Below are 13,657 nucleotides of genomic sequence, written 5' to 3'. Positions count from 1 at the left end.
CAGTAACTATAGATATTCAGAGTGGGGAAATCCCCAGTTGTCTCACTGTCTTTCCATTAACGTTAATGGCCCATCCTTGTGTCTTTCTGGGTTCTGTAATGGATTGTTACTTGGGAGGTGCCTCTCCCTGTCTGATCGCTCTGTCCTGCTGCAAGGTAGAGCCAAAGTTTTATGAACATCCCTCTCTATATATACAAGTACATACTGGTAATCCAGAACAATAATCTGTACATCTCACAATGATTATTAAGTTTAGAACATTATGAGTTTTCAAAAAAGTCCTTACTTGACATGTTTTTATAGTACAATATCACTGTATATAGTCAATGGGATTCTTTGGGGTTCAAACACACTGTTGTCCCCTTGGGATATCTGGTCCCTGATTGTCAGAATCCCCAGTGTGTGTCGTGCAGCCGCCATCAAGTATTGTTGGGTAACATTTTCAAAGCGCCCAAGTGACAGGCTCCTGAGGGTAAGACTTCAAAAAGTGCTCATGTGCCTAACAACCTTAAACAATAGTCCCAGGAGCTCATTTTACTACTCTCTCTTCTCCCCCCACTCCCAAATGTCATTTGGAAGAGACTGTTTGGGCATCCAGGGTTAATCTACAGATGTGGGAGCCATTCAACCCTTGGCCTCTCTATTGACAATGCCATGATTATCTGGCATTAATTGGAACTTGGGAGTTTCTATGCCAAGGACACAGAGTCGTAAGGAACTAGATTGAGATCTTCAATCCACTCCATGCCTTTAGTACAACAGCTACTTTTGTTCACAACCTGGGTCACATTTAAACTTCTAAACAACATCCCCTCCCTCCCCCCATGACTAATCACCACCTACAGGAGATTTTTAGAAAAAGATTTAGTTTTCCTAGTTTGCAGGAGAGTTAAAAATGCAGCCCTCTCCTTCCACTTGAGATCACTAGCTAGCTACAGATCTCTGGCAAAACCAAAATTTGTCCCACTCCACCCATGGAAAAATGGAGCAGTTCCTTGGTGCATCCATTGCCAGAAATGTCTGTGGCACTGGGAAGTTTGAATTTAGTCCCTTCTCTGCAGAAATCACTCTAGTGTGTGCACGCCTGTCAGCCAAGTGCATGCCACAAAGTCTACTTTTAATTAAACCCAGATTGCATGACCCTAGTTTCAGGAGAGGACTAAGGTCAGACTAGCAAAGGCCCCAATCTCCAGAGGCACTCTCCTGCTCTCACCAGCTGACCTATAAAGCTCCCAGATCAGGAATGGATTCACTGATCTGTCCTTATTAAATGACATGGAAAAGGTCATGGAAAAAGACGGATGGAGAAAAAAAAGACAAAGTACAACAAGCAAATTGTTTCCATCCATTCATCTAGGAATGGGTGAGAGCCAGGATGACACTCTGGGAGCACTTCCCCATCATCCAGTGCATTTGACAGTATCAAAACCATTAAGATATTTTTGCCTTTATGGAGTCAAAAACCCATCCCTCAAAAAACTACCATCTTTATCAACTCACCAAGACAGCAGTTTTCTCCTTTGTGGGGATTGGGAGGGTGGGAAGGGAGACAAGAAAGATGACAAACAAAATCCTCTGGAGGTGATAATTCCTTTAAAGAGTATTTTAGGTGAACAAGACAGCTTGATCATTCTTACAGGTCACTTTTAGGGCTTGGCAAACACAGCACTGGATAGGAAACAATCAGGGACCAACAGAGTAGTTTGCTCCATGGTCTAAATGAAGATTATCCAACACATAAAACACACCCTAACACCCCCACACAGCCTCCAAAGGAAGCCAGAGTCACAGCCAGAGAAGCTGTGCTGGGTACTTACTTTCCCAGAGCCAGTTTTCCCATCCACTGTCTCCAGGATACCCGTCTCCCCCAATACAGCAATCCTTAGATGGATCAAAGTTTTTAAAAGGGCAATTTCACATAATGCTGACAAGCAGAACCCAGATCCATTATCTCTACCCTGTGACTAATTATTAACTAGTGCTCAGATTTAACTAATACCTTTTCCTACCCTCAGCGCTTTTACTGCTGTCTTAGTCCTTTTGTTGCCAAACCCCCAGCCTATTCCAACTCAGGTCCATTTAGTCCCAGTAACCTCAGAGAGAGTGAGTCACTCTTGGCATATTTTGGGGGTGCGTGGATCATGGTAGGGGCTGGAGGCAGGAAGGATTCAGCACCATTCCATCCTGAGTCAAATAATCTCTCCCCCAAAACACTGATGTTTTCAATTAACAAAGCCAAAGACTTTTGTACTCTGTAAGACACGTAGTTATAACTGGCCCGGAAACAGTTCCAGGGAGGCAGCCTCCTGCAAGTCTAGCTAGCCGCATGAGAGCAGAATGTACATGGACAATGAGGTGGGCTGGGTCACTGGAGTGAGGCTTCCCTTTCCCCATGAGGTGTCTATCACCTCTCTTACAGGTGCATACTATGTTTCCAGGAGCAGCACAGTTCATACTTTCTTCCTAGCTGGCAGAACAAGGACATAGAATCATAGAATATCAGGGTTGGAAGGGACCTCAGGAGGTCATCTAGTCCAACCCCCTGCTCAAAGCAGGACCAATTCCCAACTAAATCATCATTATACTGACATTATAGTTCAAGCTTTTAAAATACAATAGGGGGCCGAGGCAAAGCAGGGGTCTGACCTGTGGGGTGACCGGAAAGGAATGGTCACAACCTAGGGACTCCATTTTCCCCTCCATTTGTAGATGTGGTTGGCACTGAGGCAGGGAGCACAGAAGAGAGGGAGTAGGCAGCACATATGAAGCATGCTCCCATGCCCAAGTGCCCCTTTGTGCAGCATGGTCTCCCAGCAGGTTTCCAACTGGAAACCTTGTGGGACATAATGATGCTTCTTGCACTGTGAACTCCCCACCTGTGGGGAGTAGTGCTAGCACACAGCTGCAGAGGGACCCTGGCTGATGTGGGGGGACTCTTAGAAAGCAGAGTGGAGGGGAAGACTATTCCTAGCTACTGTTGGGGATCCATGCAGTTGGATTCTGCTTTCCACAACATCTGTGGAGTTCACATTCTGCAGCTCCTTCCTGCTGCCACAACCCCCTCTCCTTGGAAGGGAAGCTCCAGATTCTACTTGATGACAAGTTTTTGGCGTGGGATTTCCCACACCATGGGTTTCTTCCACAAGAAGGAGCATTGAGGCAAGATCTGGTTTTCACACACATGATACACTCATACACGATCCTCTCCTACCCCATCTATATTACAAGCCCTGGAATACAGTAGATTTCCAGCCATTATAAGAATTCACTTTAAGCTTTTGAAGATCAACAAGCTCCAGCTAGGCCAATGACAAAACTGATTCAATACTAACCTCTAGACTTGCAAGGGGAAAAACTGCCCCCAAAGTAAATATAAGATGCACAAACAAGATGGAAGGTGGGCTGAGAGATCTTTTAGTATCAAGTATCAGAGGGGTAGCCGTGTTAGTCTGAATCTGTAAAAAGCAACAGAGGGTCCTGTGGCACCTTTGAGACTAACAGAAGTACTGGGAGCATAAGCTTTCGTGGGTAAGAACCTCACTTCTTCAGATGCAAGGAAGAAGTGAGGTTCTTACCCACGAAAGCTTATGCTCCCAGTACTTCTGTTAGTCTCAAAGGTGCCACAGGACCCTCTGTTGCTTTTAGTATCACTAGCTTGGGAAGCTCTGCATAACTCACTTATCAGTGCTGTGGGCACCTGAACACATGACAGAGACAGTAAGCCACACCCATATGATCACGTGTTTTTATAACGCTTTTATTGCCATGAGTTTAGGATAACAGCATAACTCACTCATGGCTCTCCCACTTGTGAGTACTGATGGCTTTTGCAAACAGCAGCTACAGACTTTATAGCTCCCTCACTTCCCCTTGTGTGGAATAAATGTGGAACAGAGGTGGCTCTGAACACTCGTTACAAACATGTCAAAGGGAATTTGAAAGGTATTTGCTTTGGATGTTTCACAAAGTCAGTCAAATCTCATTGGGTATGGAAAAAGGTGTGTTAACAGACTTCATTTGCAAACTTCTTGAAATTCTTCAGCTATTCTTGTCCATGCATCTGAAGAAGTGGGTTTTTTACCCATGAAAGCTTATGCCCAAATAAATCTGTTAGCCTTTAAGGTGCCACCGGACTCCTCGTTGTTTTTGTGGGTACAGAATAACACAGCTACCCCTCTGATACTCAGCTAGGCTGGTCTCTGTAAAGATGCCAAGGTCCAAGCAGCAATGCAGCTTCTGCCAGCTTGAGAACAGAGCACTTAGAGCAATTCCCTGCACACTGATACCCTATGGAGACATGGTGCTCCACTCCAAATCCCTTCAGAGCACGCTGCTCTCTGACCTTCCTAGGCAGAGACTAATGTAGGCTGGCAGCTGCAAGGGAGGTAAGGAGGGGTACTTGGAGGCGAAAAGTACTATGCTCTGGAACATAAATGCTCTTGTCCTGGGGACTGAGGTTCCAGCCCTGATCAATGGCAAGGGTGAGGTCTGCAGATGGAGCAGCTGACCTTCCAAAAGGGATCAAGCGTTAAGCTCACTATGCAATTACCATGATTAAAGCACACACCTAGAGATGCTTTATTGTCTGTACTATAACTACAGAACAGTTCAAGCTTCCGCTGCAGTCTCCTCACATAAAACATACAGTCTCCTTGGAAACAAAACAGAACTCTGATCCCAAGTTCTGAATCATAGAAGATTAGGGTTGGAATAGACCTCAGGAAGTCACCTAGTTCAACCCTCTGCTCAAAGCAGGACCAACACCAACTAAATCATCTCAGCCAGGGCTCCGTCAAGCCGGGCCTTAAAAATCTCTAAGGATGGAGATTCCACCACCTCCCTAGGAAACCCATTCCAGTGCTTCACCACCCTCCTAGTGAAATAGTGTTTCCTAATATCCAACCTAGACCTACCCCACTGCAACTTGAGACTATTGCATCTTGTTCTGTCATCTGCCACCACTGAGAACAGCCTAGCTCCACCCTCTTGGAACCCCCCTTCAGGTAGTTGAAGGCTGCTATCAAATCCCCCATCACTCGTCTCTTCTGCAGACTAAACAAGTTCCCTCAGTCTTTCCTAATAAATCATGTGCCCCAGCCCCCTAGTCATTTTCACTGCCCTCTGCTGGACTCTCTTCAATTTGTCCTCATCCTTTCTGTAGTGGGGGCCCCCAAAACTGGATGCAGTACTCCAGATGTGGCCTCACCAGTGCAGAATAGAGGGGAATAATCACTTCCCTCGATCTGTGGCAATGCTCCTACTAATAAAGCACAATAGGCCGTTAGCCTTCTTGGCAACAAGGGCACACTGCTGACTCATATCCAGCTTCTCATCCACTGTAATCCCCAGGTCCTTTTCTGCAGAACTGCTGCTTAGCCAGTCAGTCCCCCGCCTGTAGAGGTGCATGGGATTCTTCCATCCTAAGTGCACGACTCTGCGCTTGTCCTTGGTGAACCTCATCAGATTTCTTTTGGCCCAATCCTCCAGTTTGTCTAGGTCCTATCCTATCCCTATCCCTTCCAGCGAATCTACCTCTCCCACCAGTTTAGTATAATTTGCGAAGTTGCTGAGGGTGCATTAATAAGATATTGAACACACAATCCCAGCTGAGACATCAGGAGACAACTGACAAGATTTCCCCAGAATGCACTGATACAAGACAAAAAGAACAAGAGTACTTGTGGCACCTTAGAGACTAACAAATTTATTTCAGCATAAGCTTTCGTGGGCTACAGTTCACTTCTTCAGATGCATAGAGTGAAACACACAGACAGAAGATTGTAGATTGTATGTAGATTGTAATGGATTTTTTACCTTTAGTCCTTTTGGTATGATGTCCATTTGTTTGCATTTGGAAAGGAAGATGATGTCTGTCTGTATCGATACGAGTTTTTTCATGAAGTTGATGGATTTCCACTCCATACGGCTAAATGCAGTGCCTTGCATAATGACAGATTTCAAAGTAACAGCCGTGTTAGTCTGTATCCGCAAAAAGAACAGGAGTACTGGATGTCTCAGCTGGGGATTGTGTGTGTGTCCTCTATTAACTGAGCCACCCCAGCTGCACAGTTAGTAGCCACAACTACTAGCAAAGTTTAAATGTTGTGTGGACAGAAACAGTGCTTAAAGCCAGCCAGGTGACTAGCTGATTGCAAACTCAGTTAAAAATTGCAGAGTAGAGAGGGCTAAAGAGGAATTGTACTAAGGAAGCTTCACAGTATTGTATAAAGCTGACTGCATGTTTGTGTTTGGGATAACTATCTGTCCTTTACTGAAAGATATTAGCAAATATAGAGGAAACTCAGAGCCAGTGTTCCCATCAGGTAAATAGTCTCACTCCTACTTTGTTGGCAGTGAGCAGATGGCTGTTTGTCAGGAGTTCAAGCCAATGTGTAGTGATGATAAGGACTGTTGGTAGTGCTCTGTTCCGGTGACAGGGTGAGATGCCACTTTTTTATATTTGGTGAGCCCTCCCCTACTGCATATCAGAATAAGGGTGGGAATAGGGTAGCGAGCTGCTGCACAGTACTTCCAGGGCTGGAGCAGCAAATCAGGGAGTTAATTGCACTTTATTATGCCAGTCTGATTTTCTTATTCTTTAATTCCTACTGAGCTTGCGATTACTGGGTCAGAAAGATTTTACGGTGAGACTTGTCTACAATAGCAGTATATTGATCTTCTTAAACCAGTAGTAAATTGTAACTTTTCTTTAGAGCGTGGTCTATGGGTATGTTTACGTTGCAATTAGGCATTCCTGGCTAGCCCATGCTGGCTGATTCAGGGCTCGGTTTAATGGGCTGTTTAATTTAATCCTAGGGTAATTCTGTATCACTGTGCACATGCAGAATTCATGTTCCCTGCAGAATTCCCCTTCCCCTCCCCCCACCCCAAATAGATTCTACCAGCAAGCTAGATTACACCTTTTGCCCACCAGGGGCTGCTGTGGTACCAGAACAGAGGGTTGACAGCCATGGATAGGGAGGGGGCAGTGATTGCATTCTTCACAGCACCCTGCCTGCATGGGATATGGGGGGATAGCGTGGAGCACATGGGGCTGTTGGGGAATCACACAGACTGGAGTTCAGAAGGGCTAGTGGAGGGTGGGACAGACTGGGGTGGGGGCACAGGAGCTAGTGGGGTGATAGTATTGAGCCAGGGACTGAATGGGAATGGTGGTGCAGGGTCGCATAGGGACAGGGGAAGGGGAGTGCAGGGATATACAGGGACAGGGGCAGATGTGTCTGACTGAATGGGAGAGGTTATAGATCAGCCAGGCTCTGCATGGGGGATGCTCTCCAACTCCCTAATAATCCCTTCTCTCCCCTCCAAAAAAACCTGTTCCATACTTCTCCCAGCCACACCCAACAATCCTCCAGGTTCACTCTCAGGCTGCTTCCGAGCAATTACTTCGCTCTCCCTCTGCTCCTCCATTACCCCTGACTCCCCCAAGCCTTCTCACTGCTTATGAGGAGGGGTGGGAAATACATTTATGTATTGTAGTTTAAATGAATTATTATTCAAAGTTCTGTATTAATATGTGTAGGAAGGAATCTATTAAAAACATTTATTGGATCTTATTTTTTGTCTGTTTTATTACAGACTTACTTGCTGACAGGTATTTTGAAATAAATTACCATAATAATTGAAATTGGTGTGATTATATTGTGTTGTTTTGATTAACAAAATATGCATAATTTTAAAATATCGTGCAAAATTTTACATTTTTTGGTGCAGAACTGCCCCAGGAGTATTACTGTGTAGACATTCGGGCTCAGGCTGCAGCTTGAGCTCTGGGATCCTCCCTCCTCACTGTATCCTAGAGCCTGGGTTCCAGCCTGAGCCAGAATGTTTACATTGCAATCAAACAGCCCCATAGCCCGAGCCCCCAAGTCAGCTGGCACAGGCCAACTGTGGATATAGATACAGTGTAGCTATATCCTTACAGTGTAGATATACTCTGTACCAAGGGACTGTTTATGGTGACTTCTGGGTTCTGTACCTATCTTGGCAATATCTCCTAAAAGCTGGATTTTATGCAGTTTTTGTAGGAATATTCTTAATAAAAATTTGGTAAGAACCTACAACGTGTTTTGTGTTCCTGCAGTGGAGTCTAGAAGACTGTTCTCTTGCAGTGTGAGCTAAAGTGACATCATTCTCCCACTACAAGAAAGGGACCAAGTGACCTTCTCTGTTGGATTATATGAACTGAAAGCATAAACTCACTAAACATTAAATCTCACCAAATGAAGGTCAATCCATCCTCATCATCATATCCACTCATTATACTCCACTCCCGAACATAGCCACTTTATGAACTTCATACCTTCATATCTCAATGTCTGTACTTTGACCCATCAAGCTTTTACCCCCAATCGGGGATATTGCAGATTATGTATTCCTTATGACACCTGATCTTAAACCAAACTTTGCACCCTTGATAATCTGTATGTTATTCCCTGATAACCAGAAACTTCTATGCTCAAACTCTGTTTACTATTTTTTTTTTAACATCATCTTAATAAAATTTTTAAATACTCGGAACCAAGGGACTGTTTATGGTGATTTCTGGGTTCTGTACCTATCTTGGCAATATCTCCTAAAAGCTGGATTTTATGCAGTTTTTGTAGGAATATTCTTAACAAAAATTTGGTAAGAACCTACAACATGTTTTGTGTTCCTGCAGTGGAGTCTAGAAGACTGTTCTCTCGCAGTGTGAAAAGTCTATTAATATAACTTTGAGTTCCAGATTTAGTTTGTTCTCATTGCAAGAAAAATTAGTGCAGTCTGCAAATTAGGCTAGGACACAGTGAATTCAGATGTGAGAGGAGGAATGCCAGAAATTGGAGGGGATGATTTAGATGCTTTTAAGGTGAGAAGAAGGAATCCAAAGATAGCATAAGGAAAGGTGGGAACAAATGTCTAGACAGTAACATTTAAAATATAAGCATTAGAGAAACTGAGAAATGTTTCTCGAACTTTAAGTTCTTGCAGGAATGTGAAGGGTAACAAGAAAGGTTTCTAGAGGTGTGTTAGTAACAAGAAGGTCAGGGAAAGTGTGGGACCCTTACTGAATGCGGGAGGCAACCTAGTGACAGATGATGTGGAAAAAGCTGAAGTACTCAGTGCTTTTTTTGCCTTGGTCTTCACAGACTGCTGCACTGGGCAGCACAGAATGGGGAGGGGGTGAGGAGCCCTCAATGGTGAAAGAACAGGTTAAGGACTATTTAGAAAAGCTGGACATGCACAAGTCTAAGGGTCCAGATCTAATGCCTCTGAGGCTGCTGAGGGAATTGGTTGATGTGATCGCAGAGCTATTAGCCATTATCTTTGAAAACTCGTGGTGACTGGACGATTGGAAAAAGGCAAATATGGTGCCCATCATTAAAAAAGGGAAGAAGGAGAACCTGGGGAACTACGGACCGGTCAGCCTCACCTCAGTCCCTGGCAAAATCATGGAGCAGGTCCTCAAGGAATCCATTTTGAAGCGCTTGGAGGAGAGGAAGGTGATCAGGAATAGTCAACATGGATTCACCAAGGGCAAGTCATGCCTGACCAACCTGCTTGCCTTCTATGATGAGATAACTAGCTCTGTGGATATGGGGAAAGTGGTGGACGTGTTATTCCTTGACTTTAGCAAAGCTTTTGTTACGGTCTTCCACAGTATTCTTGCAGCAAGTTAAAGAAGTATGGATTGGATGAATGGACTATAAGGTGGATAGAAAGCTGGCTAGATTGTCAGGCTCAATGGGTAGTGATCAACAGCTCAATGTCTAGTTGGCAGCCGGTATCAAGCGGAGTGCCCCAGGGGTTGGTCATGGGGCCGGTTTTGTTCAATATCTTATTAATGCACCCTCAGCAACTTCGCAAATTATACTAAACTGGTGGGAGAGGTAGATTCGCTGGAGGGATAGGGATAGGATAGGACCTAGACAAACTGGAGGATTGGGCCAAAAGAAATCTGATGAGGTTCACCAAGGACAAGCGCAGAGTCGTGCACTTAGGATGGAAAAATCCCATGCACCGCTACAGGCGGGGGACTGACTGGCTAAGCAGCAGTTCTGCAGAAAAGGACCCGGGGATTACAGTGGATGAGAAGCTGGATATGAGTCAGCAGTGTGCCCTTGTTGCCAAGAAGGCTAACAGCCTATTGTGCTTTATTAGTAGGAGCATTGCCACAGATCGAGGGAAGTGATTATTCCCCTCTATTCAGCACTGGTGAGGCCACATCTGGAGTATTGCATCCAGTTTTGGGGGCCCCCACTACAGAAAGGATGAGGACAAATTGAAGAGAGTCCAGCAGAGGGCAGTGAAAATGACTAGGGGGCTGGGGCACATGATTTATTAGGAGAGACTGAGGGAACTGGGTTTGTTTAGTCTGCAGAAGAGACGAGTGATGGGGGATTTGATAGCAGCCTTCAACTACCTGAAGGAGGGTTCCAAGAGGATGGAGCTAGATTGCTCTCAGTGGTGGCAGATGACAGAACAAGAAGCAATAGTCTCAAGTTGCAGTGGGGTAGGTCTAGGTTGGATATTAGGAAGCACTATTTCACTAGGAGGGTGGTGAAGCACTGGAATGGGTTTCCTAGGGAGGTGGTGGAATCTCCATCCTTAGAGGTTTTTAAGGCCCGGCTTGACAGAGCCCTGGTTGAGATGATTTAGTTGGTGTTGGTCCTGCTTTGAGCAGAGGGTTGAACTAGGTGACTTCCTGAGGTCTATTCCAACCCTAATCTTCTATGATTCAGAACTTGGGATCAGAGTTCTGTTTTGTTTCCAAGGAGACTGTATGTTTTATGTGAGGAGACTGCAGCGGAAGCTTGAACTGTTCTGTAGTTATAGTACAGACAATAAAGCATCTCTAGGTGTGTGCTTTAATCATGGTAATTGCATAGTGAGCTTAACGCTTGATCCCTTTTGGAAGGTCAGCTGCTCCATCTGCAGACCTCATCCTTGCCATTGATCAGGGCTGGAACCTCAGTCCCCAGGACAAGAGCCTTTATGTTCCAGAGCATAGTACTTCTGGGTTTTCTGCCTCCTGTTTGGCTTTTCCCCTCCAAGTACCCCTCCTTACCTCCCTTGCAGCTGCCAGCCTACACCAGTCTCTGCCTAGGAAGGTCAGAGAGCAGCGTGCTCTGAAGGGATTTGGAGTGGAGCACCATGTCTCCATAGGGTATCAGTGTGCAAGACAGACCACATGGTAGGTAGTGAGGTGCAGGCAGGGTTGAAATAACAGAAAAGCTGCTATGTGGACACAAATTGAGTCACACAACTTTTAACTGATTAATGTGGCCATGCCTATAACTAACTAGGAAAGTCACAGTTGTAACTTTAGTGTGAACAGGCCTTTCATGTCAAGGGATAATGCTCTTAACTATGATTCAGAGCAAGCTCTGTTCCAGCTTTCCGTCTCCAGAAGAACAGCTGTCTGAGTTATGGAGGTAGACATCTCCCTTCAAAGAACGGAGGAGGACACTGCAGCTGGGAAGTCCTGACCTTTAAGTTATTTCTTTGACTCCTAACCTCCCTTGGCCTAATCCTATGAAGTGCTGAGTACCCTCAACTCCCACCAATGGGAGTCGAAGGCCCTCTGCACTTTACAGAATTGGGCCCCTAATCTATAAGTCCCATGCTCTGTTGCCATTACATTAGAGGACTATCACAATGAACAGATAAGGATTTCAAGAAAGTGCATTTTATGGGAAGCACAGGCACACCTATGGTATCACATAAATAACAGTGACTAAAGTTCTCCAACTAACACCTTTAAGATGTTAAGAAGTCCTGCAGAGAGGTCTCCTTTGTTTCCAGCTCCTAAAACCATCATGAAAACAAACTACAAAAACATTAAATTATTTCCTAATATTTTTCCATATAAGCAAGTGCTGTAGTTGGGGCACAGAGAAATTATTCAACTGCCAGTGAGAGCAGAGGGAAGCCAAGCAATTATGAATGGAAGAGGTGGACACAGAAAAGACTCCAGCATTTCTGGAGTGATGGCCATATCCCTGTTCTCAGAGAAAGACATCGAAAATGATACTCACAGGGAGGCACAGAGAAAAGGTGGTAGATTATGGAGTTTTTTTCCCTGACTCAAGTGCACTTATATCCTCAATTCCACACACACTTCCAAGTGGGGCAGCTTGGTTCCAAGGACCAATGAGTTAAAGGCTTTTACAATTAATCTGCAGTGTAAAAAAAATAGAGCTTTATCCCTTTAGAATAACTAGTTCCATTATCCTCTGCATAGGCAGATTCTGGCTTTCAGCCAAGCAAGAGGGTAATGAAGCATCAGTGGATTAAAGGAGAGAAATTGGGAAAGTTCCCAGAAATGGAGATCAAGGCAAGAAATGGTGGAGTAGGTTTGATTTTTCACAGAGAAGCAGCATAAACTGGCTCTGTTTACCAGTCCCTGAAAAACCAGCTGAGGTGGCTTCTGGGAGCTTCTCCCTAGCAGATGATCAAGTCATCCGCACGGAGCAGCTTGCTGGGCAGCATCACCTGGGCAGCTCGACTCCAGGTCTGTAAGCAGGTTCCTGTCAAGCTTTGAATTGACCAGGGAGGTGTAAAGGTGTGTGATACTTCTCTTTTTGGGGTGGGGTCTTTATGCAGAATAAGAAAAGCCTGAAACGGGGAAGATTTTGTTTGATTTTACTTTCAGAATATCAAGTCTTGTCTTCCTTCTCCTCTTTTGCTGAAGATCTGCTTGGAAGAAAAGCTAACCGGCCTGGGGGTTCTCTTGGCCTCAGTCCTGAAGGTGCCTCTGCATGGACACAGGTATGGTATACTGCAGAAGGGATCTACCCACTCACAGAATTGGACCCTTCACCCTTAATTGAAGATGCTGAGAAGAGGGGTTAAAGATCTTTAACAGAGATCTGCATTAGATAGATGTTAAAGAACAAGTTTACAAGTTTCTTCCCCTCTCAAGTGTTCCGGTTTCACTTGTTTGGTAACTAGTGAAGCTATATGTCAGTTTTCCAAGTGTCCATAGAGTCTACTAGTAAGAACAGGCTTAAGTCAGCGCTAAGGAAGGATTCTAAGGGAATTCCTTTCAATAATCAGAACTGTCTTGCAGATACCTTTTATTATTGTAAGTCTGCGCACTGGCCTGGGGAAACATTTCTATTTTCTAGCCCACTTAACAAGTTTCTCTAGCCACAAACCTGACAGGAGAAACATTTCATGAGCTTCCAATAAGCAGCAAAACCATGTGGCCCTCACAAATAGCTGAACTCCAAAGGAGACTAAAATATAATCAGGAGGCTACAATAGTCAGTGGTTTTATTGTCCTTAATCTTCCTATTTTACTCCTGGGGGGATTCTGCGCCTCTGTCCCCTGCAGAATTTATTTTTCACCACAGAAAATACTTTCTGCCAGAGAGGTGCTGCAGTTATTCATTTCACCCACCAGGGGTGCTGTGGCCCCAGAACAGAGAGCAGCCACACCCAGGCGGGAGCAGATAGGGAGAAGAAGCTGCATTCCTCACAGCACCCTGCCAATGAGTGCAGGTGAGGAGGCATAGAATATGGGAGAGGGGGGGAGATGGACAGCATGTGGCACATGGGGTGGCTGGGGAGGGTCACAGACTGGGGTTCAGAAAAGCTAGTGGAGGGGGACAGACTGGGACAGGGACTGAATGGGAGTGGGCGTGCAGGGCCA

At 45.1% G+C, this 13,657-nt stretch overlaps 1 protein-coding gene across 3 annotated transcripts in view; it reads right to left on the bottom strand.

Annotated features, from left to right (window-relative positions):
- The window catches only part of SLC31A1 (solute carrier family 31 member 1), a 65,464-nt gene that overhangs the window by 37,074 nt on the left and 14,733 nt on the right, over positions 1 to 13,657 (bottom strand). Inside the window, exon 1 of one of the 3 annotated variants that reach the window (XM_054007188.1) lies at positions 5,815 to 5,911. The exons of 1 other annotated variant lie outside the window; for it this stretch is intronic. In XM_054007188.1, the coding sequence (XP_053863163.1) occupies positions 5,815 to 5,851 (37 nt within the window). In that variant the 5' untranslated portion in view covers positions 5,852 to 5,911. Of the gene's footprint in view, positions 1 to 1,817; positions 1,897 to 5,814; positions 5,912 to 13,657 lie in introns of those variants that run through there. One more of the 3 variants, XM_054007191.1, reaches the window with a different exon arrangement.

Source organism: Malaclemys terrapin, chromosome 17 (genome assembly GCF_027887155.1).
Source record: "Malaclemys terrapin pileata isolate rMalTer1 chromosome 17, rMalTer1.hap1, whole genome shotgun sequence".
NCBI classification, from domain to species: Eukaryota; Metazoa; Chordata; order Testudines; family Emydidae; genus Malaclemys; species Malaclemys terrapin.
The sequence above is the reverse complement of the archived record's forward strand: the minus strand, read 5'-3'. Positions and strand labels throughout refer to the sequence as shown.